At 42.3% G+C, this 26011-nt stretch overlaps 1 protein-coding gene across 1 annotated transcript in view; it reads left to right on the forward strand.

Moving 5' to 3' along the window:
- MCHR2 (melanin concentrating hormone receptor 2) overlaps positions 1 to 24092 on the forward strand; it is a 452328-nt gene extending 428236 nt beyond the window's left edge. Inside the window, exon 6 of the mRNA XM_077289664.1 lies at positions 23670 to 24092. Coding sequence (XP_077145779.1) covers positions 23670 to 23994 — 325 coding nt within the window. The 3' untranslated portion in view covers positions 23995 to 24092. The remainder of the gene's footprint in view (positions 1 to 23669) is intronic.
- The last annotated feature ends 1919 nt before the right edge of the window (positions 24093 to 26011 follow it).

Here is a 26011-nt window from a genome sequence, read left to right on the forward strand (position 1 = left end):
ACAGAATTTTGAGCAAGGGGGGCTGTGATGGCAATAGTATATTTTTGAAAAGGGTACCCCCTTGGTGAAACCACATCCTTGTTGGCAAAGACTTCATAACATTTGTGTACCTTAAAGAGCTCACTTGAAAAGCTCCTTTTTGTGTTGCCTGGTTGCTCACATTGGACACAATACACTTCATATAAATTTGATAAAGCAATGCTGTTAGTTTGGGTCAGTAGTTCATTACAAAAATTTCTTTGTCCACTATATTAGTTTCTCTCCTTGAGAGCCATAACTTTGGCTGCATTAAATGTACAAATGGCAAATATACAAATGGCGATTTGGAATCCAGATTAAAATACTGTATACCGAATGCATTCAGACAATTACATTGCTACATTTCTTGTAAAACATTTACAGATGTGACAGACAATGCTCACAGTGACACAATCTTGAGAAATGTTTGTTTATTCACTTTACAAAAGTTCTACGCCTCTATATGTTTGCTGTTTGTCATTGTAAAACATTAAGGTTTACTGAAACTCTTCTTGGGGTGGTTTGATCTAAATCCTTTTGACTTTTATATTCTAGGGGTTCATGGCCAATCGTGTGATGACTCCATGATATCTCAGTTTCATACAACCTTGAAAGCTGGCCACTTGAAGGGATGGGTGAAGCTAGAGTTACTACATAGTGTAAATCATTATATAAGACCAGAGAAACATGACTAAGACAGATGCAAACACTGGGGTACCTGTCCATGTACAGCATGCTCATACCTGCATAATTAGGGATGCCCATGCAGTGTAGTGAATCTCCCAGGGGTTCTCTGTCTTGGTGTTGCTTCTCTGATATTCCAGATGGATGATGTTCACCCTAGAATGCATATTGGGGGCCTTTTAGGCCCCCATGCTTACATTTTTGCTATTATCTTCAAAATTCTTTAGTTAGAATTTTGAAACTCCAGGTATTCCTCAAGTATGTCGTTGTTGATAATATCCAGTTGTTCATATAATTTTTTTCATAGGCATTATGGTGTAACAATGCTTGTTTGGTGAAAACTACATCTGTATGAATTGGGGGCCTTTTAGGCCACGCTATTTTTATCATGTTCTCAGTAGTGTTTGTGTCTCAAGTTACTTTGTTTGTACTCAGTAATGCTGGTGGAGGGGCCAGGGTGTGGATAATAACATGTGAGGATGTCATGTGATTTTTGGAGGGAGTGATAAGGCCATGACATCACCTCAGGTCCTTCAGAACACAGTAATGAGCTGTGTATAGAGTACTGAGGACAGTATACACTGTGAGCTAATTGCTGAAGGACCTGTGATAAGATAAGCTGTTGAGAGGAAATCTGATTCATTTTCAGTTTCTGTTTCTAAGAAGCTTGCAAAGGCTAGAGCTTGTGAGCCACAAAAATCCAGAGAATTGTACACCACCTAAAAGTATAAAAGGTAAGAGCTGCTGAGGGTGAGAGGAAGAAGGGGGGACATTACACTTACAGTGTGTCACACACAAGCAAAGAGTGGACAACCCTGATTCTGATCATTGTTTTTTCTTTTAGTTTGCTAACATCTAGTCAGCAATGGCACACTCTTCCTCCAAGTGTCTGACTGACCAAGAGATTGAAGCGATTATGTTTCAAAGCGATGATGAAAGTGAACTATCTTTGTCTGTTGAAGAATATCTGCCACCAGCTAATCAAACATCCTCATCCAGTGATTCTTCTGATGATGAAGAAGTGAATCTAGTGGATCCTCAAGAAGTGATAAGCAGAACATCCAAAACAAATGTTTTTTGGGACAGTAATCCTACATTAGTCGGACGTACTCCAGCACACAATATTGTGAGACAGGCTCAAGGAGCTGTGGGAAGTCCCAGTTACTTTACCCCTAAAGATGTATTCTGTACTTATTTTTCTGACAATATTGCAGAAGAGGTCCTATTATGTTCAAACCTAGAAGGAAGACGTATCGCCTCTGCAAAAAATAAGGCCTGGAAAAATATCTCAAAAGAGGAACTTTATGCATATATTGGACTTTTACTGCTGGCAGGGAGTCAAAAATCGTATGATGTCCCAATACGAGAATTATTTCTGGACCCACTTTCTGATCCACACTATAAGGCGACAATGTCAGTGGGCAGATATGAGGAAATTAGAAGAATCATTCGCTTTGATGATAAGCAAACTTGTCCAGTGAGGTTTGAAACAGACAAATTAGCCCCTATCAGTTATATCTGGAACATATTTATCAAAAATTGCACAAAACTTTACAATATTAGTACTAATGTTACTGTAGATGAGCAACTTGTACCATTCAGAGGACGCTGCAAGTTCATACAATACATGCCCAGAAAGCCAGCCAAGTACGGAATAAAAATCTTCTGGATGTGTGATTCTGCAAATTATTATGGCATAAATGGCGTAATCTACTGTGGCAAAGAGGTTGGTGCACCAGTACAGAAGGATCTGGGGACTGAAATAGTCAAAACTCTTGCTGTTCCAATATTCAATTCAGGTAGAAACATTACCATGGACAATTATTTCACCAATGTTGAACTAGGCAATTTTCTGCTTGAAAAAGCTATTACACTTGTTGGTACTACAAAGCAAAACAGACGAGAAATTCCTGAAGCACTGAAACACAATCGTCAGCAAGCACTTTATGAGAGTGTCTTTGGATTCAATAACAAAGCGACTTTGGTATCTTACAAGGCGAAGAAGGAGAAATCTGTAATTTTACTCAGTACCATGCATCACGATTGCAGTGTTGACAGTAATGACAAAAAATTGAAACCAGAAATCATCCTGCATTACAATACAACAAAAGGAGGTGTAGATAAAATGGATGAGATGGTGGGAGAATATTCGTGTAAGAGGCAAACAAAACGATGGCCTGTAGTACTATTTTCAAATATGCTTGATGTAGCAGCCCTAAATTCATTCATTATTTATACAGAAACTCATCTGGAATTTCATGCACAGAGGAAGGACAGGAGACGCTTATTCTTAAAGGACCTTTGTCATGAACTTGTAATGCCTCACATGATAGAGCGAAGCGACTTGAAATGCTTGCCAAAGCAAACTAAAGAAGCAATGAAACGATGTGGCGTACAGCTTCAGATTATTCCAGAGCCAGGAGAAAGAAAACGAAAGCGTTGTTTCATGTGTCCAAGAAACATAGAGAGGAAAATTGAGCAATATTGTTCCACTTGTAAGGAAACTGTTTGCAAAGAACACTCTTCTGAAAAAATAACATGTCAGAATTGTTTGGAAGACTAATATAATAGAAAAGAAAGTTAGAATAAAAATGTAGCTGCAGCTAGTTTGCTATAGATTTCTATGCGTTTTTGTGTGTTTTCATGTCTTTGTGTGAAATTTGGGAAAAAAAAGATTTTTTGGTGTTTTCTGTGAAAAATTATAATTAAAATTTTGTCCACTATTCATATTTTATTGAGCAATTTTGAAATAAATTTGTGAAAGTTATTTAAGTGTGTTTTTCTACATTATGTGCATGGGGGCCTAAAAGTCCCCCAAAACGTTAATATGTATATTTTTAACGTCATGCGATCTAGGGTTAAAAGCCTCTTGTTGATGATTTAAGTATACCGTTTGTAGTTAATCTTTATATATGCATAATCATTATACATATTTAATCCTTATATGTACTTATTAACCTTTGTATGTTAACATGTACAAAAGTGTACGCACTCATACTATTCAATCATACTATTCCTTGAATTTTGTACTTTGCAATAAAATTGTGTTGTATTGCAAGTATAAGCCTTCTTTAAAGCCACATCTGAACCTTAGTGTTAAAAATATGGCAAATAAAATTGCCAAATTCTCCTGTAAATAATTCTGCAAAGAGGGAACCATCATACCATTGAAAATACAAGTGGATTTTCATGGGCTCATCCAGTATGTGGGTTCCAAGGCGTAATGGGGTGCATTTGGCTATACAGCAGGGCTGGCCTTGCTGCCAATGTGTAAAACAAAGAAGTACGGGAGTACAAAATGCATATTGTGAAATTGATTTTAATGGGCCCATCCAGTATGTGAGTTCCAAGGCGTAATGGGTGCATATGACTATGCAGCAGGGCCGGCCTTCCTGCCAACGTGTAAAACAAAGTAGCACGGGTGTACAAAATGCATATTGTGAAATTGATTTTAATGGGCACATCCAGTTTGTGGGTTCCAAGGCGTAATGGGGTGCATATCAGTTGACTATGCAGCAGGGCTGGCCTTGCTGCTAATGTGGAAAACTAAGAAGGACGGGAGTACAAAATGAATATTGTGAAGTGGATTTTCATGGGCCCATCCAGTATGTGGGTTCCAAGGCGTAATGGGGTGCACATGACTGACTATGCAGTAGGGCTGGCCTTGCTGCCAATGTATAAAACAAAGGAATATGGTAGTACAAAATGAATATTGTGAAGTGGATTTGCGTTGGCCCATCCAGTATTTGGGTTCAAAGGCTTATTGAGGTGCATATGAATTGATAGCAGGGCAGGCCTTGCATTCATTGCAACATTTTTTCAGGAGGCCCTCCTGGACATCTTATGAAATTGGTTTTGTGGTGCATTGTAATTCTTGGCAGCAGATCCACTCACAGCGTAGGCTACAACAGTTTAGGAGACCCACTGTTTAATAATGGCCCTTTAAGAAGATTAATGCCGCCTGATGCACCAGTACAAATAGGCTGTGTAACTTTAAAAGTTCCTCCTTCATAAATGAAACAAGTTGGTTCTGCCTATGTGTCACACACCACATGGCCAGCTAGGGTTGTTAAATGTTACAATGACATTAACCAGTTAATGCATTTGTAGTGGTTGAAAGCAATGTTAAAGTTGAAAAACGCTTCCAAAACTCTGCGTCTGAACTAAGCCCAAGTGAGGTTTCGGTCTGGAGTTAAATATTTGGCCTTACAGGCAAGTCATTAACCTGCAAAGGATGTGCCTTAACATATTTCCCAGCAAAATCTGTTTTTGTTTCGTTTTAATGTGTTTTTTGTGGCACCGGGAAAAATGGCATTAATCTTGGAAAAAATTGTTTAAAGCTGTGAACTACGAGTCAGGAATGCTTCCAGGGGCAATCCCCATGATGTTCCTGTGTCATTTGAGAAGTGTTTCCATCATTTTCAGATGTTTCTAGACCTTAAAAGGACCCCCGGGGGATCGCGGTAAAAATACTCGGGTCTCCCATAGACTTACATTGGGATCGTTGCTCGGGTCGAGTACCCGAGTATTTTAATCTGCTCAACCCGAGCAACGAGCATTTTAGTTCTCACTCATCACTAGTTATTATGCATCCTCATAGATTTGTAAGCTTGCTAGCAGGGCCCTCATTCCTTTTGGTATCTGTTGATCTATATGTTTATTGGTATGCTTAATGTCCATTGTCTGTAAAAGACTCCTCTAAAATGTAAAATGTTGTGGAATATGTTGACGCTATAGAAATAAAATTATTATTATTATTATTATTATTAACCCACCATTCCAAATATAAATTATAATCCACCACTCTGCACCCACTAACTATAAATAGCCACTTTCCCCATTTAACATATAATTTAATTAGCACCTGTATTCTTTCCCCCAATTTATTAACAGTCACTCATCCTCAACGCTCCCACCTCCCGCTCTAACCCTAACCCTGAATTATTACAATTACATGCCCCTCCCACCCCAATTCATTGTCACGTCTTTCTCTCCCACCCTCTATTCATTATCAACTGCTTTACTCCACATTCAATACATCATTTAGTCCCTCACACTCAAAATGAATTATTTGTTCTCCTACTAGATCATCATTTGCTCTCCCCACCCCCTTCAATTGATCATTTGCTCTCCCCACCCCCCACTTTCAATTAAATTGCCATCCCCTGTCCCTCACACTGAATACATCATTTTTAGTCCCCTGTGCTCTACCCACTTCATCATTTGCAGTCCCTCCACTTTAATTTGAAGTCCCCTTACTTCATCCATTGAAGTCCCATATCACCCCCTCACTTCATCTGCAGTCTTCATTTTCAGCCCCATCCCCCTTCTATTTCATCATATGCAGCCCCACCTCAGACACACTTCATCATGTGCAGTCCCCTTCCCTCCACTTCATCATGTGCAGTCCCCCTTACCCACCCACTTCATCATGTACAGTCCCCCTTACCCCCATTTCATCATGTGCAGTCCCCCTTACCCCCATTTCATCATGTGCAGTCCCCCTTATCCCCACTTCATCATGTGCAGTTACCCTTAGCCCATACTTCATGTGCAGTCCACCTTACCGCCCACTTCATCATGTGCCGTCTCCCTTAACCCCAATTCATGATATGCAGTCCCCCTTACCCCCAACTTCATCATGTGCAGTGTCCCCCTTACCCCCCACTTCATCATGTCCAGTCCCCCTTAACCCCTAATTCCTCATGTGCAGTCCCCCTTACCCCCGACTTCATCATGTGCAGCCCCACTTCATCATGTGCGGCCCCACTCCCTCTTCATTATGTGCAGCCCCCCTTACTCACCACTTCATGTGCAGCCCCAGTCCCCCTTCATCATGTACAATCCCCTTTACCCCCCATGTCATCATGTGCGGCCCCAGTCCATCATGTACAGCCACACTCCCCCAACTTCATCATGTACAGTCACCTTTAACCCCCAAACTCCATCATGTGCAGCCCCACTCCCCCTCCATCATGTGCAGCCCCACTCCATCATGTACAGCCCCACTCCCCTCACTCCATCATGTGCAGTCTCCTTTAACTCCCAAACTCCATCATGTGCAGCCCAACTCCCCCTTCATCATGTGCAGCCCCACTTACCCCCCCACTCCATCATGTGCAGTCTCCTTTAACCCCCAAACACCATCATGTGCAGTCCTCCTTACAGCGCACACTTCATGCCCAGTTAGACACCATTGAATTCATTTTAAAAGTTTTCATACTTACCTCACCCGTGGCTCCCCTGCAGCACCTCTCTGCTTCCAGCATCTGAAACATGTCGGCTCATACGCGATGACATCATTGCGCACACCCGATACCTGACCTAGAAGTACAGAGAACATGGAGGGAGCTGGAGCTGTGCAGCCACCAAGGTTAGATGGCCGTGCACAGCTCCCGACCACGGCACAGTCACAGTACAGCAGACAGAGCCGCGCACAATTTGATGTGCAGCTGTAATCACCAGGTGGCCTTGAACAGTTGCTGGGGGAGCAGCCCTCGGGATGAATTTGCCTCTCTGCCACCCGGCCCAGCCCGCCCCTGTATAGAGACATATATATGTCTCCAAAGGGCCCAGGTATACACTCCGGGTTTTTTGTCTACTCCCTTGCCCCTTGAGAAGAGAAAGACAGGGCGGTACATTGTCCCTGTTTTTCCTTAGTCTAGATATTATCGGATCCAAACACTTTTTCAGGCATCCAGATTACCAAGAGATTAATTCAGGAGGCTTTTTTGCAGATGATGCCATTCTGTTTATGTCTGATCCCATTCAACATTTACCAATAGTGCTTGACCTTCTCAAAAATGTTGGTCCTTTAAAATTACTTTAAAATTGCTCTAAAATTAATATCAATGAATGCGAAATACTACCACTAACCCCGAGAAAGAGATAAAACTCTACCCAAATAAGTCTTTAGGTAGTATAACCATAGCACCCTTGTATATCCCTTATATGGGAATCAAAATAGGCCAATCTCTATACATCTTAAATTATCCCCCTCTTATAAAAAAAATTTGCCATCTAAACACATGGCAAGATGTGCCATTATGCTTTATGGGAAGGGCATACTTGATGAAAATGATCAGTACAGCCAGGTTCATGTATCAGCTGCAAACCATACCACTACTTCTGAAACACTAAGATGTCATTTTACTTAATTAGCTATTTCATATGGAGGCGTCCTAGGATAAGCATGAACAAACTCATGGCGTCCAAAGATGACAAAGGCATAAATGTTCTAAGCATTAGAAATTACAACCTTGCCTGCCTCTCCAGCTACATAATAAGCTGTCTTCACAAGAGACACACATATTCTGCTCACACGCTGTAATCTGACTATGCATTCCCCTTAACAGTTCTTCTTCATTCCTGTTTTGCCTCATTACCCACATCAGTGAAAAGGTTGGCGATATTTAAGGATACTATCTCCACTTGGAAGGCAGTAAAGAAAAAGTTTGGACTTTTGTTCAGAATCTCAAAACACCTTCCACTATGGCATAACCCAGAATTGACTCAGGGTAGGGAAATAAAAAAAAAAAATGGCAACAGGCATGTGTCAATAGCATCTCTCATCTTCTCCACCCAACTGAACAGAGATGGTTGTTCTGTACAAAATGTCTGGAGAGATATAATCTACCTCTCCAACATTATTTTCAATATGAACAAATCAAACTCTCCATTATGGTCAACTTGAAGGACGTTACCTTTGAGGTTGCCCAGAATGAGTTGGATGTCATTTTGTTATCTCCAATGCGTACCCTCTCAATATCAGCTCTTTGCTCTGTAATGAAGTCTAATCTATTGGGGGTGCACCAGGCCACTGAAAGCATCAGTTGAGTAAAGATTTCCTGCAAAATAAGAACAGAAAAAAAAATTGTCGCACCAGAATATGGAAGATGTCCCTCGAGAACTATATATCTAGAAATTTAATTCCAAGAGGATTAAGAGTACAGATTGTTCCTTCTTTTCCAGTTAATGATATATCTTTGAGAACTTGGTGGGAAACAGCATGCCACACTTGCTCTACTACTTTTATGACTATTTTGGTGGACATCAATAGTAGATCTATCAATGATCTGGGGTCAGAGATTGATGAGATATATAAAAAACTCCAGAAAGAATGTTCACAGGAAGAATTTGACATATTTAAGAAATAAATGGATGGCCTCTGTGATGAGTGAGAAAAAGAGATCTCCACTAGTAAGAATAAAAAATTCCAGAGAGATCTTCAGGATAAAAATGAGAATAAGATGTATAGATGGAGTCATGTTGATATGCAGAATAAGGGTGGGCCTGCATCTGAATCTGCTGGAACATTGAGCACTGGGACATCTGTGTCGTCATCAAATATAGATGAACAACATCATATGCGCTTCAGTCAAAGGAGAAAGGATGACCGCTTTATAATAACAGGAGGCGACTTAATGTGAATTCAGAGGGTGATGAAGAGTTACAAAAGAGCTCTATGAAGGTAATTAATCTTTCTAATGTGATATTATCAGAAGCCCAATTAGCGTTATTGAGCAAAGGTTTGACCTTTTCTCCATCTTCTGCACCGGATCGGTTCTCTATTTTGAAAGATTTACAATTATTTGCACGCAAATTGTTCTTTAAGAGAATATACCACCAACAATCGCAAATTGACTTATCTCCTACAGAAGTAGAAGCGGAAGCACTACAGATTTCAGAAGATCTAGCCAATGAGGCTGGGGGCTCTAGGCAGCATCCAAAGTATCTTCTGCCTAGATCTAAAAACGTCCCCCAGATTAATACTGTTCCTGCTATTGATCTGTTTGTTCAAATTGTGATGCAAGAAATTGAAGAAATCACGGAAACTATTAAGAGGGATAATCTTAAGTATGATGAGAGACGTGCCTTGAAGGAATTGAGAAATCTGAAAGAGGTAACTATTAAGCCATCTGATAAGGGTGGCAATGTGGTGGTGTGGTGTATAGCAGCCTACGAAAAAGAGATGATGAGGCAACCTAGAAATCCTTTGTGTTATAAGAAATTAATGTTTAATCCTCTGTCCAAATTTAGGAGTGAACTCTCTGATCTCCTTCAGGAGGCTGTATTGAAGGGTGTTCTGACATCTAAACAGAGGGATGGACTATGGAATGAGGACCCTATGGTAGCATGTATTTATATATTACCAAAGATACACAAAGACCCGGTTGCACACCCAGGTAGGCCCATAGTGTCAGGGGTCAACAGTATGTCTGACCAATTTCAAAACTGATAGATTTCTATCTAAAACCACTGGTTGAAGTTCTGCCGTCGTTTCTCAAGGATACGACTGATGCCTTGAGAATGTTAGATGGCGTCCAGTTGGAGGACAACATGGCCTTGGTTACCTGTGATGTCGAGTCATTATACACCTCGATTCGGCACCAGGATGACATAGAAGCCAAATCTTTTTATCTTGACACTAGTGGATTAGATCATGACTTGTGCTCCTTTCCTATTAAGGCATTAAAGGTTGTACTTAAGCATATTTTTTCTGTTTTTCTGGATTCCTTTTATCTCCAATTATAGGGAACAGCGATGGAGGTGTCTTGTGCACAATCATACGCAAATTTATTTTTAGGCCTATGGGAGCGGGAAATTTTTCAGACTAACCCTCATGTATTGAGCCATAAGGTCATCTCTTGGTGGCGATATATTGAAGACGTTCTTATGATTTGGCAGGGATCACATGAGGAGCTGGGCATGTTTATCAATGATTTAAATTCCAACACTAGAAACATCAAGTTGACAAACAAGTATGAAACTAGAAAAATTTATTTTTTGGATATCTCTATTGTGGTTGATGGAGATGGTTTTATACAAACGGACTTGTTCCGTAAAAGCACGTCCGTTAGCTCTTTGTTACATGCTTCCTCACAGTATCCGCAAAATCTGATTAGAAATATCCCTACGGGACAGTTTCTACGGGCAAGGAGGATATTCTCGAATGATGAATTTTTTGAAAAACAGGCTTTGGATCTTTGCAAACGTTTTAGAGATTGTGGTTATGGGAAGAAAACAATTTGTCGCTCCTATGAAAGAGCATACCGAAGTGAAAGGAATACTCTTTTGCACGAAAAGAAAATGGATAAAGGAATGGATCAGGTATGATGTATCCTGGATTTTAACTCTAGGAGCGATGAAATTAGGAGTACCATCACAAAACACTGGTCCGTGCTTATGACAGACAACAGGATTGCTAAATGTATTGGTAAAACTCCTACAGTTAATTTCAGAAGATCACACAATTTGAGGGATCAGTTGGTTCACAGTTACCATAAAGGACCTGGTCCCAGATTTATTTTTGGGTCCAAGGGTCCTAAATGGGGCTGCACTAGTTGTGGCAAATGTGTGGCCTGTCAGAATATTTGTAGCCCAACAGAGTTTTCTAATTCAAGGAAGGATAGAGTGTATCAAATTACACATACTATTACATGTACCACTAAAGCTATTGTATATCATGCAACTTGCCCGTGTGGTCTTAAGGTACCGTCACATTAAGCGACGCTGCAGCGATAGCGACAACGATGCCGATCGCTGCAGCGTCGCTGTTTGATCGCTGGAGAGCTGTCATACAGACCGCTCTCCAGCGACCAACGATGCCGAGGTCCCCGGGTAACCAGGGTAAACATCGGGTTGCTAAGCGCAGGGCCGCGCTTAGTAACCCGATGTTTACCCTGGTTACCAGCGTAAAAGTAAAAAAAACAAACAGTACATGCTCACCTGCGCATCCCCCAGCGTCTGCTTCCTGATACTGACTGAGCTCCGGCCCTAACAGCAGAGCGGTGACGTCACCGCTGTGCTTTCACTTTCACTTTTTAGGGCCGGCGCTCAGTAAGTGTCAGGAAGCAGACGCTGGGGGACGCTGGGTGAGTATGTACCGTTTGTTTTTTTTACTTTTACGCTGGTAACCAGGGTAAACATCGGGTTACTAAGCGCGGCCCTGCGCTTGGTAACCCGATGTTTACCCTGGTTACCAGTGTAAAACATCGCTGGTATCGTTGCTTTTGGTGTCAAACACAACGATACACAGCGATCGGACGACCAAATAAAGTTCTGGACTTTATTCAGCGACCAGCGACATCACAGCAGGATCCAGATCGCTGCTGCGTGTCAAACACAACGATATCGCTAGCGAGGACGCTGCAACGTCACGGATCGCTAGCGATATCGTTTAGTGTGACGGTACCTTTACTTATATTGGTATGACCACACGGGAACTTCGTAGGAGAGTGCATGAGCACGTATTGGATATTGAGGGTGCAAGGACAGAAGATAATCCTCATAAGCTTAAACCAATCCAACGGCATTTCAAGACGTCTCATGGTTGTGATCCTAAGGGATTACTTGTAAAAGGGATAGATAGAGTCTTTATTGGATTTAGAGGTGGTAACTGGAAAAGGATGTTGGCACAGAAGGAGGCCAGGTGGATTTTTAAATTGGATACCATTACACCACTTGGTCTAAATGATCACAATAATTTTGTTCCCTTCTACCCAACTTAAATTTTTGTGATTTAGGGTCTATACTGTTGTGAATTTGCTTTTTGCTCCCTCTAGTGGTTACTAGTTTTTTGACTCTGGTTTTTCTGTCATTCCTTTTATCCGCACCTGGGTCGTTAGTTAGGGGTGTTGCTATATAAGCTCCCTGGACCTTCAGTTCAATGCCTGGCAACGTAGTTATCAGAGCTAGTCTGCTGTGCTCTTGTCTACTGATCCTGGTTCCAGTTATATCAGCTAAGTCTGCCTTTTGCTTTTTGCTATTTGTTTTGTTTTTGTATTTTTGTCCAGCTTGTTCCAAATCTATATCCTGACCTTTGCTGGAAGCTCTAGGGGGCTGGTGTTCTCCCCCCGGACCGTTAGACGGTTCGGGGGTTCTTGAATTTCCAGTGTGGATTTTGATAGGGTTTTTGTTGACCATATAAGTTACCTTTCTTTATTCTGCTATCAGTAAGCGGGCCTCTCTGTGCTAAACCTGGTTCATTTCTGTGTTTGTCATTTCCTCTTACCTAACCGTCATTATTTGTGGGGGGCTTCTATCCAGCTTTGGGGTCCCCTTCTCTGGAGGCAAGAAAGGTCTTTGTTTTCCTCTACTAGGGGTAGCTAGATTCTCCGGCTGGCGCGTGTCATCTAGAATCAACGTAGGAATGATCCCCGGCTACTTCTAGTGTTGGCGTTAGGAGTAGATATATGGTCAACCCAGTTACCACTGCCCTATGAGCTGGATTTTTGTATTCTGCAGACTTCCACGTTCCTCTGAGACCCTCGCCATTGGGGTCATAACAGTTTGCCAGGCCAGTATTAAATGTTTAATGCATTGCAGAAGAGGGATTATAAGAAAGAAGATTCTGAGTTTTTTTTTTTTTTTTTTTCTCTTCTTCCCCTTTACCTCAGAGTGGCTATGCTTGCTGCAGACATGAATGTCCAGACCTTGATTACAAGTGTGGACCAGCTGGCTACTCGTGTGCAGGGCATACAAGACTATGTTATCAGAAATCCTAGGTCAGAACCTAAAATACCGATTCCTGAACTGTTTTCCGGAGACAGGTTTAAGTTTAGGAATTTCGTGAATAATTGTAAATTGTTTTTGTCCCTGAGACCCTGTTCATCTGGAGATTCTGCTCAGCAAGTAAAGATTGTTATTTCGTTCTTACGGGGCGACCCTCAGGATTGGGCTTTTTCGCTGGCGCCAGGAGATCCGGCATTGGCTGATCTTGATGCGTTTTTTCTGGCGCTCGGTTTACTTTATGAGGAACCCAATCTTGAGATTCAGGCAGAAAAGGCCTTGCTGGCTATGTCTCAGGGGCAGGACGAGGCTGAAGTGTATTGCCAAAAATTTCGGAAATGGTCCGTGCTGACACATTGGAACGAGTGTGCACTGGCCGCTAATTTTAGAAATGGCCTTTCTGAAGCCATTAAGAATGTTATGGTGGGTTTTCCCATTCCCACAGGTCTGAATGATACTATGGCACTGGCTATTCAAATTGACCGGCGGTTGCGGGAGCGCAAAACCGCAAATTCCCTCATGGTGTTGTCTGAACAGACACCTAATTCGGTGCAATGTGATAGAAAAACCGCAAATTCCCTCATGGTGTTGTCTGAACAGACACCTGATTTAATGCAATGTGATAGAATCCTGACTAGAAATGAGCGGAAAATTCATAGACGCCGGAATGGCTTGTGCTACTACTGTGGTGATTCTACACATGTTATCTCAGCATGCTCTAAACGTATAGCTAAGGTTGTTAGTCCTGTCACCGTTGGTAATTTGCAACCTAAATTTATTCTGTCTGTAACTTTGATTTGCTCACTGTCATCTTATCCTGTCATGGCGTTTGTAGATTCAGGTGCTGCCCTGAGTCTCATGGATCTCTCATTTGCTAAGCGCTGTGGTTTTACTCTTGAACCATTAGAAAATCCTATTCCTCTTAGGGGTATTGATGCTACACCATTGGCAGCAAATAAACCGCAGTATTGGACACAGGTTACCATGTGCATGACTCCTGAACACCGCGAGGTGATACGTTTCCTGGTTTTACATAAAATGCATGATTTGGTTGTTTTAGGGCTGCCATGGTTACAGACCCATAATCCAGTCCTGGACTGGAAGGCTATGTCAGTCTCAAGTTGGGGCTGTCGTGGTATTCATGGGGATTCCCTGCCTGTGTCTATTGCTTCTTCTACGCCTTCGGAAGTTCCGGAGTATTTGTCTGATTATCAGGATGTCTTCAGTGAGTCTGAGTCCAGTGCACTGCCTCCTCATAGGGACTGTGACTGTGCTATAGATTTGATCCCAGGCAGTAAATTTCCTAAGGGAAGACTGTTTAATCTGTCGGTACCTGAACATACCGCTATGCGTTCATATATCAAGGAGTCTCTGGAGAAAGGACATATTCGTCCGTCTTCTTCCCCTCTTGGTGCGGGATTCTTTTTTGTGGCAAAAAAGGACGGATCTTTGAGACCTTGTATTGATTATCGGCTTTTAAATAAGATCACTGTCAAATTTCAGTATCCTTTACCGCTGTTGTCTGACTTGTTTGCCCGGATTAAGGGTGCCAAGTGGTTCACCAAGATAGACCTTCGTGGTGCGTACAACCTTGTGCGCATTAAGCAAGGTGATGAATGGAAAACCGCATTCAATACGCCCGAAGGTCATTTTGAGTACTTGGTGATGCCTTTTGGGCTCTCCAATGCGCCTTCAGTTTTTCAGTCCTTTATGCATGACATTTTCCGGAAGTATCTGGATAAATTTTTGATTGTTTATCTGGATGATATTTTGGTTTTTTCTGATAATTGGGATTCGCATGTGGAGCAGGTCAGGTTGGTCTTTAAAATTTTGCGTGAAAATTCTTTGTTTGTCAAGGGCTCAAAGTGTCTCTTTGGTGTACAGAAGGTTCCCTTTTTGGGGTTCATTTTTTCCCCTTCTGCTGTGGAGATGGACCCAGTCAAGGTCCGAGCTATTCTTGATTGGACTCAGCCCTCGTCAGTTAAGAGTCTTCAGAAGTTCTTGGGCTTCGCTAACTTCTACCGTCGTTTTATCGCTAATTTTTCTAGCATTGTGAAACCTTTGACGGATATGACCAAGAAGGGCTCCGATGTAGCTAACTGGGCTCCTGCTGCCGTGGAGGCTTTCCAGGAGTTGAAACGCCGGTTTACTTCGGCGCCGGTTTTGTGCCAGCCTGACGTCTCACTTCCCTTTCAGGTTGAGGTGGATGCTTCGGAGATTGGGGCAGGGGCCGTTTTGTCGCAGAGAGGCCCTGGTTGCTCTGTTATGAAACCTTGTGCCTTTTTCTCTAGGAAGTTTTCGCCTGCCGAGCGAAATTATGATGTGGGCAATCGGGAGTTGTTGGCCATGAAATGGGCATTTGAGGAGTGGCGTCATTGGCTCGAGGGTGCTAAGCATCGTGTGGTGGTCTTGACTGATCACAAAAATCTGATGTATCTTGAGTCTGCTAAACGCCTTAATCCGAGACAGGCCCGCTGGTCATTGTTTTTCTCCCGCTTTGATTTTGTTGTCTCGTATTTACCAGGTTCAAAGAATGTGAAGGCCGATGCTCTTTCTAGGAGCTTTGTGCCTGATGCTCCTGGAGTCGCTGATCCTGTTGGTATTCTTAAAGATGGAGTTATCTTGTCAGCTATTTCTCCGGATCTGCGACGTGTGTTGCAGAGATTTCAGGCTGATAGGCCTGAGTCTTGTCCACCTGACAGACTGTTTGTCCCGGATAAGTGGACCAGCAGAGTCATTTCCGAGGTTCATTCCTCGGTGTTGGCAGGTCACCCGGGAATTTTTGGCACCAGAGATCTGGTGGCCAGGTCCTTTTGGTGGCCTTCCTTGTCAAGGGATGTGCGGTCATTTGTGCAGTCCTGTGGGACTTGTGCTCGAGCTAAGCCTTGCTGTTCTCGTGCCAGCGGTTTGCTCTTGCCCTTGCCTGTCCCGAAGAGACCTTGGACACATATCTCCATGGATTTCATTTCTGATCTTCCGCTATCTCAGGGCATGTCCGTTATCTGGGTGATATGTGATCGCTTCTCCAAGATGGTCCATTTGGTTCCTTTGCCTAAGCTGCCTTCCTCTTCCGATCTGGTTCCTGTGTTTTTCCAGAACGTGGTTCGTTTGCACGGCATCCCTGAGAATATTGTGTCAGACAGAGGATCCCAGTTCGTTTCCAGGTTCTGGCGATCCTTTTGTAGTAGGATGGGCATTGATTTGTCGTTTTCGTCTGCTTTCCATCCTCAGACTAATGGACAGACGGAGCGAACCAATCAGACTTTGGAGGCTTATTTGAGGTGTTTTGTCTCTGCTGATCAGGACGATTGGGTGACATTCTTGCCGTTGGCTGAGTTTGCCCTTAATAATCGGGCTAGTTCCGCCACCTTGGTTTCGCCTTTTTTCTGCAACTCTGGTTTCCATCCTCGCTTTTCTTCGGGTCATGTGGAGCCTTCTGACTGTCCTGGGGTGGATTCTGTGGTGGATAGGTTGCAGCAGATCTGGAATCATGTGGTGGATAACTTGAAGTTGTCACAGGAGAAGGCTCAGCGCTTTGCCAACCGCCGCCGCGGTGTGGGTCCCCGACTACGCGTTGGGGATTTGGTATGGCTTTCTTCCCGCTTTGTTCCTATGAAGGTCTCCTCTCCCAAATTTAAACCTCGTTTTATTGGGCCTTACAAGATATTGGAAATCCTTAATCCTGTATCTTTTCGTCTGGATCTTCCTGTGTCGTTTGCTATTCACAATGTATTTCATAGGTCCTTGTTGCGGCGGTACATTGTGCCTGTAGTTCCTTCTGCTGAGCCTCCTGCTCCGGTGTTGGTTGAGGGCGAGTTGGAGTACGTGGTGGAGAAGATCTTGGATTCTCGCCTCTCCAGGCGGAGGCTTCAGTACCTGGTCAAGTGGAAGGGCTATGGTCAGGAGGATAATTCCTGGGTGGTCGCCTCTGATGTTCATGCGGCCGATTTAGTTCGTGCCTTTCATGCCGCTCATCCTGATCGCCCTGGTGGTCGTGGTGAGGGTTCGGTGACCCCTCACTAAGGGGGGGGTACTGTTGTGAATTTGCTTTTTGCTCCCTCTAGTGGTTACTAGTTTTTTGACTCTGGTTTTTCTGTCATTCCTTTTATCCGCACCTGGGTCGTTAGTTAGGGGTGTTGCTATATAAGCTCCCTGGACCTTCAGTTCAATGCCTGGCAACGTAGTTATCAGAGCTAGTCTGCTGTGCTCTTGTCTACTGATCCTGGTTCCAGTTATATCAGCTAAGTCTGCCTTTTGCTTTTTGCTATTTGTTTTGTTTTTGTATTTTTGTCCAGCTTGTTCCAAATCTATATCCTGACCTTTGCTGGAAGCTCTAGGGGGCTGGTGTTCTCCCCCCGGACCGTTAGACGGTTCGGGGGTTCTTGAATTTCCAGTGTGGATTTTGATAGGGTTTTTGTTGACCATATAAGTTACCTTTCTTTATTCTGCTATCAGTAAGCGGGCCTCTCTGTGCTAAACCTGGTTCATTTCTGTGTTTGTCATTTCCTCTTACCTAACCGTCATTATTTGTGGGGGGCTTCTATCCAGCTTTGGGGTCCCCTTCTCTGGAGGCAAGAAAGGTCTTTGTTTTCCTCTACTAGGGGTAGCTAGATTCTCCGGCTGGCGCGTGTCATCTAGAATCAACGTAGGAATGATCCCCGGCTACTTCTAGTGTTGGCGTTAGGAGTAGATATATGGTCAACCCAGTTACCACTGCCCTATGAGCTGGATTTTTGTATTCTGCAGACTTCCACGTTCCTCTGAGACCCTCGCCATTGGGGTCATAACACTATACATCCTTAACATATGTGCTCACATGTTTATTTACATGCACTTTGGAGCTCTATCTGTGTAGCTTTCGGTTGCTGTCATAGTAACATATTTACGGGATGTTCCTGGTGGTTGCCAGGGTAACCGGAACTTGTCTTGCCGGATGTGACGTCAACAACACACGTGACATGCGCTCCGGCGTCTGGTCGTCGGTATGATAACGTTGGTCCCACGTGGGGTATGATTGTTATGCACAAATGCGGTATCCTGGCAGTGATTGTTTCAATCTCTAAGCTATTAGTGATGGCTGCCTGGTGAGTGAATGTGACGCTATCTTTGTTTGTCTGTGTCCAATCCGGATTACCCTGCACAGGAGTTTTTGATTAGCACAATTAGAGTATATTTTCTCTTATTGGCCCTTGTCTGTATATATACCATTTTTGGCCAGTACTCAACCACCCCTGGGCGAAGCATTTCATTGCGAAACACGAGTTGGGTGTGGTGGGTCCCCAGAAGTACTTAATTGGTAACTATAATAACATTTACCTGGTTATACACTTGTATTATTATTATTTTTTGTATAAAATTTACTGTTTAAAATTATTGGTGCTTTTTTGGTACATGGTCATACATCTATTTTTGTGTATATAGATTTTTTAGTACCTTGTTTATATATGTACACATTGTTTACAGTATTTGGGGTTACTTCCTGGGCTGCCCACCATGTTTACCTGTGCTTGTGGCGATTTGCCTATTTTTTAGTATATTTTTTTATTGTCTTTAATAAAGATTATGGTTAATTTTACTGTCCCGGTGTGAAGTTGGTTTTTTTGGTTATTTATTATTGTATACTTCATGGCTTAATTTGGGCGATACATTTAGGTGTCTTTAAAATAAGAACAGGTTGCAATTTATTTAGGAAGCACATTATAAATTAAGCGTGGAAAGAAACTCAGTATAAAATAATGCATGGGGCATTCTACGCTTTCAACATACCTCTATCAAATAGACTAACTGCACGCCCTAAGTGCCACCATACCAACTTCGACCTCATACATGACCTTTGGTTGTCCTGCTTCAGTTTCATTCTGGAACTTGGTATCAAATATGATTAACACCATATGGGGTCTAGGGTACACCCTCTCTCCTTATCTAGCGTTGTTGCACTACTGGAGTAAAGCAGATAGCCCTCGCAAGAAGGTAGGAGGCCCTTCCAAAATGCTGCATACCCTGCTTATACCAGCAAGAAAACGGGTTTTTAAATATTGGCTAGATCCAAATCCCCCTGCCATCACAGAATTGACAGCACAAATTAAGCACTTCATGGAGGTGGAACAACGGGATGCCCTTTGTAATAAAGAAACACAAGCAGACAAATTTCTTATGAAGTGGATACATTCTGATACAATTCTAAAATCCATCTTTTCAGTTAGCCATTAAAAGGTATCAACCACTGAGGACTCTCAATTCGAAAAAAAGATTTCTGAAGTGGAAACAGTTTATTGTGAATTGTTGTTCATTAAGGGAAAAAAAAAGAATATTGTTGGACCCTTCAGTTCTACAGCTTGGTTTACATCAGAGTATCTCAAAAATAGCCTGGGACATCTACGCCTAAATTAAAGAAGGAAAAAAAAGGGGGGGAATGGAATCACTTTGCTATAGTTTTTATTTTGACTACAGAATGATAGTCTTTTCATGCTGGCTTTAATAAGACACAATGTCAGCTAGTTCTTTTGTCTGGTCAATTGTTGATTGTTTAAAGGTTTTAGTTCTTGTTCTTTATATTATGCCAGCTAAACCTGTGAAAGATGTTATTATTTGCCCAGTCTGCATATGGATTGGATTGGATGGATTATCTTATCTTCTACATTCTGGATTGTATATATGTTTCATGAAAAATTCCAAAAAAAATGATGTATTAAAATAGTGTGGGTAGGTGTGTCTAGTCAATGAAGAACTGCCCTACACTTTGTGAATGGTACAGTCACAATTCCCTACTACGTGAATAACATCAATAATGACAGTCATTGTGCAGCTGAATGATCAACACAGGCCTAATTTCATCATCATGGAGTACAATGCTCCAGCTCATTGAGGTTGCATCATTAGGGGATGGCTGCTGGAGACTGGGGTACCTCAAATGGAGTGGCTTGCACTTTCTCCAAACCTGAATCCTATAGACAACCTATGGCATCAGCTGATTTGAAATGTAGAGGCTTTTAACTCTGTACCCCAGCAACTCAATGATCTGAGTTTGTGCTGAAACAAGGTTGGAATACAGTGCCTTAGCAGACAATAACTTGACTTGTGAACAGCACGAGATGTCATGGTCACGCTTTAATTGATGATCAAGGCCACATGACAAGTTATTGAGACATTGACATTTTTTGGGGGGTATACCCACCACTGCTGTTGGCTTTTGTTTCAATTAATTTTTTTAGATCAGGAAATTACCATTGCATGCTTCTACTTAAATGCCCTACTTTCATAATAAAATATCACCATAGGGTGAACTTTTTACGATTCTAAAATTTCACCCAAAAGCCAAACATCACTAACTTTTTATGAGTAGTGTATCTAAGTTTCACCTACCACCTCTAATGTGAAAACATTTCACCAATCCACTCCTTGCTCAACTTTGAATCAACAAAGATTTTAGTACAAAGATGTTAGTACATGGTCTTAGAGTTTATCACCTAGAATATTGCAACATCCTTCTGTGGCCTCCCACCTAACAGTCTTGCACCCTTCCAATCCTTCCTTAATGAATACTCTCAAGTTTGTAAATTATACCCTATTTAGGTGGTTTTTGGCACTCACATAAGAATGAATGGAGCGACAGTGCTTGAAATGGACCACTTCTGCATTCACATGGGACACTTCAGAGATCTGGTTCTCAGAATCACTGAGATCCAACTGCTGGGACCCCAACAAATTCCCAAAACAGGGCTCTGAAGAGCTCCATGTGAATAGCGTGGTTGTCAATTATGGATTATGCTGCAAGACTAATTTTATGTGAGTGCCAAAGACCATAAAAACTCATCTCAACTATCTCCAGCGGTCTCTTTAATTATGAAATGAGTGGCAGTGTATTTGATTAACCATGACACCACTTTCTCAAAGTAGTTCAGAGCCCCAGTTCTTGGATTTATTGGGGGTTTATGTAGTCATACCCCAAGCAATCCCAAGCCCCATATGATTTGATTGGTGGTTCATCATGTGCACTGTCATTACATTCATGAGAATGGGAATTCCCAAGACCAACCAAGTTCTGATTTGCTATCTTCACCAGTTTACTTAACAATGGAGCAGCAGTGCACTTGATTGACCACTATGGCACCAACATGTGTCTCCTCAGAGCCCCGATTCTCAAGATCGGTGGGGGGGGGGTCCCAACATTCTCCAATGGATAGGTGATAACTTTGAATCTTGAGAGTACCCTGTTAAATCTGCTGCATGAATAATCGGACTTACTTTGTCTTTATTTTATTCAATCAGAAATGTATTTGTGGGAAAATGAATTATTCTCGAATTTTATAAAAAGTTGTATTTTCCAGAATATGGATTTTTTTGCAATTCCCTCTGAGCGTATTCAGCAAAATAGCAGCTGTCACTTTGGTAAATCATAGAAGGCCAGCAAAAAAAAAAAAAAAGCATCTCATTTGTTCCACCACCGTTGTAAGTTCCCCTGTAAGTCTTCTTATGCCTTCCCCTGTTGTATGCATCTTCATCAGCCTGTTTCACTCTGGGCCAGGGCTTTAGCATGATTGGCATCCCTGAGTGCTATAAATGTCCGCCAATCAGCAAATATTTATCAGTCAGGGGTCATTTAATAGCCTTTTTACAGATTAACAAATTATTCATTGCACAAAGACTGCATTGTTCTCAGCTGTGGAAGTCTTGCTTACACAGGAAAAAGGTGCTGCCAAGAAAGACGTTTTTTTCTGCAACAAAAATTGTTATTTAATTTGATAGGTAGGAGGCTGGGGAGATAGTTGCATTCCTGAAGAAATAGGGTGCCATAAAATAAATATTAAGAATTATTAGTTGGACTATGAACTATTTTCCTAAAAGTTTCATATTTGCTCCAAAGGGACAATTGGATCACCTCCTGTAGCAGCAGTACCTGATGTGACTGCTACTTCTGCATCCCTAATTGATATGTACAGTACAGACCAAAAGTTTGGACGCACCTTCTCTTTTAAAGGTTTTTCTGTATTTTCATAACTATGAAAATTATACATTCACACTGAAGAAATCAAAACTATGAATTAACGCATGTGGAATTATATACTTAACAAAAAAGTGTGAAACAACTGAAATTATGTCTTATATTCTAGGTTCTTCAAAGTAGCCACCTTTTGCTTTGATGACCTTTTTGCACACTCTTGGCATTCTCTTGATGACCGTCACCGGAGGTCACCGGGAATGGTGTTCCAAAAATCTTGAAGGAGTTCCCAGAGATGCTTAGCACTTGTTGGCCCTTTTGCCTTCACTGTGCGATCCAGCTCACCTCAAACCATCTTGATTGGGTTCAGGTCTGGTGACTGTGTAGGCTAGGTCATTTGGCGTAGCACCCCATCACTCTCCTTCTTGGTCAAATAGCCCTTACACAGCCTGGCGGTGTGTTTGGGGTCATTGTCCTGTTGAAAAATAAATGATGGTCCAACTAAACACAAGCCGGATGGAAGAGCATGTGGCTGCAAGATGCTGTGGTAGCCATGCTGGTTCAGTATGCCTTCAATTTTGAATAAATCCACAACAATGCCACTAGCAAAGCACCCCCACACCATCTTGCCGCCTCCTCCACGGTGGGAACCAGGCATGTAGAGTCCATCCGTTCACCTTTTCTGCGTCGCACAAAGACACGGTGGTTGGAACCAAAGATCTCAAATTTGGACTCACCAGACCAAAGCACAGATTTCCATTGGTCTAATTTCCATTTCTTGTGTTCTTTAGCCCAAACAAGTCTCTTCTGCTTGTTGCCTGTCTTGTCAGAGGTGACTCTTGGTCTTCCTTTCCTGGGGGGGTCCTCATGTGAGCCAGTTTCTTTGTAGCGCTTGATGGTTTTTGCCACTGCACTTGGGGACACTTTCAAAGTTTTCCCAATTTTTCAGACTGACTGACCTTCATTTCTTAAAGTAATGATGGCCACTCGTTTTTCTTTACTTAGCTGCTTTTTTCTTGCCATAATACAAATTCTAACAGTCTATTCAGTAGGACTATCAGCTGTGTATCCACCAGACTTCTGCACAACACAACAGATGATCCCAACACCATTTATAAGGCAAGAAATCCCACTTATTAAACTTGACAGGGCACTCCTGTGAAGTAAAAACCATTCCCAGTGACTACCTCTTGAAGCTCATCAAGAGAATGCCAAGAGTGTGCAAAGCAGTCATCAAAGCAAAAGGTGGCTACTTTGAAGAACCTAGAATATGAGACATAATTTCAGTTGTTTCACACTTTTTTGTTAAGTATATAATTCCACATGTGTTAGTTCATAGTTTTGATGCCTTCAGTGTGAATGTACAATTTTCATAGTCATGAAAATACAGAAAAATCTTTTAATGAGGTGTATCCAATCTTTTGGTCTGTACTGTATGTGATGAAATTATGAAAGATAGTATTGAATTATTGTTAATATTATGAGATTATGTAATTTACCTTTTTTTTTCATTTTTCAGCTACAACAACAGTTTACCCAGACAAAGAGTTCTACGACTGACCAAGATGGTGCTGGTATTGGTGGGAGTATTCATTGTCAGTGCAGCCCCCTACCACGTAATTCAGATTGTAAACCTTCAGATCTCTCAACCCACAATCATTTTTTATGTCAGCTACTATTGCTCCATTTGCCTCAGCTATGCCAGCAGTGGTATCAATCCTTTCCTTTATGTACTACTTAGTGGAAATTTCCGCAAAAGACTTTCCGAATGCACAAAAACTAAAATGAAAATCTCAGAACGTGAGATGAACAATTTTGATAATACATTGAAATCAAGTTTTTAGGTGATATTATTGATGTAAATATAATTTAATGAATGTATTTATTATTACATTAAAGGGGTTTTCAGGGCTACAGACAAATTACACAGAGTTACTACTGATTACCGAATTGAGTTAGTGTGTTATACGCACAGTATCACGATTCTCCTGTATTGTAAGTGTGAAATGGGCATTCACGTGAAAGTAAGTATATGAATTGAATAACAATAGTCTCCTGCCAAACTAGATTCACATTTGATTCTTATCTTTATGTTCTATAGAAGCAATCGCATGATAATTTAGTTGGCTACAAGCATGCAAACCTCCTTTTCATAACTGTGAAAACAACTTACTGTCACTGTTCCCCTATATTCCTCCCGGAAGTATGCAGTAACGTGACAGTTAAATATCTAATTTACAAAGTTGCAGCTACAAGCTGACTAGATTCTCATAAATTTTACATTGAGAGAAATTTATGTGAATTATAGCTGGAAACATGACCGCAACTGTGCAAACACACACTTGACGTCACATGACCACTCACAGGGGAATGCAGGGGAATCGTGAAAGTCTGCGCATAGCACACTGCCACGATTCGGTACACTGCACTCATAAAGAGTTACTGCAGAAAATTGTTTACACCCTGAAAATCCCATTAATTTTTATTTACATCTACTGCAGGATTCTGCCTCTTAGGTCTCATTAATAGCATTGCTTAAATCAATGTATAAACACTGTATAGGATGCACCTATCAGTTATAACACAAAGCAGCTTCCATAGACCAAGGTCCTAGTCCACTGAGGAAGCAGGGTGAAGCTCACGTTGGGGCTTGGGACTCTACTGGGTAGGCACATTGTTTTCATTATCCTCTACTGTTATGCGTAGAATCTGCATATTACAATTGTGTTAATGCTTGCAATGATGTTTCTTTTATTGTATGTATGGATATGAGATCCTTTAGCACTATGCACTTTTGAAACTTATGAACATATCATGACTAGTGTTGAGCATTCCGATACCGCAAGTATCGGGTATCGGCCGATACTTGCGGGTATCGGAATTCCGATACCGAGATCCGATACTTTTGTGGTATCGGGTATCGGTATCGAAACAACATTAATGTAAAAATGTGTAAAAGAGAGAATTAAAATAAAAAATATTGCTATACTCACCTCTCCGACGCAGCCTGGACCTCACCGAGGGAACCGGCAGCGTTGTTTGCTTAAAATTCGCGCGTTTACTTCCTTACGTGAAGTCCCGGCTTGTGATTGGTCGCGTGCCGCCCATGTGGCCGCGACGCGACCAATCACAGCAAGCCGTGACGTAATTTTAGGTCCTTCAGGATTTTAAAATTACGTTCTGGCCTATGATTGGTCGCGACGCGACGCGACGCGACCAATCACAAGCCGTGACGTCACGGGAGGCTGGACACGCGCGCATTTTAAAATGCGCGCGTGTCCAGCCTCCCGTGACGTCACGGCTTGTGATTGGTCGCGTCGCCCATGTGACCGCGACGCGACCAATCACAAGCCAGAACGTAATTTTAAAATCCTGAAGGACCTAAAATTACGTCACGGCTTGCTGTGATTGGTCGCGTCGCGGCCACATGGGCGACGCGACCAATCACAAGCCGTGACGTCACGGGAGGCTGGACACGCGCGCATTTTAAAATGCGCGCGTGTCCAGCCTTCCGTGACGTCACGGCTTGTGATTGGTCGCGTCGCCCATGTGACCGCGACGCGACCAATCACAAGCCAGAACGTAATTTTAAAATCCTGAAGGACCTAAAATTACGTCACGGCTTGCTGTGATTGGTCGCGTCGCGGCCACATGGGCGACGCGACCAATCACAAGCCGTGATGTCACGGGAGGCTGGACACGCGCGCATTTTAAAATGCGCGCGTGTCCAGCCTCCCATGACGTCACGGCTTGTGATTGGTCGCATCGCCCATGTGACCGCGACGCGACCAATCACAAGCCAGAACGTAATTTTAAAATCCTGAAGGACCTAAAATTACGTCACGGCTTGCTGTGATTGGT

This window comes from Ranitomeya variabilis, chromosome 2 (genome assembly GCF_051348905.1).
Source record: "Ranitomeya variabilis isolate aRanVar5 chromosome 2, aRanVar5.hap1, whole genome shotgun sequence".
In the NCBI taxonomy this organism is placed as follows: Eukaryota; Metazoa; Chordata; class Amphibia; order Anura; family Dendrobatidae; genus Ranitomeya; species Ranitomeya variabilis.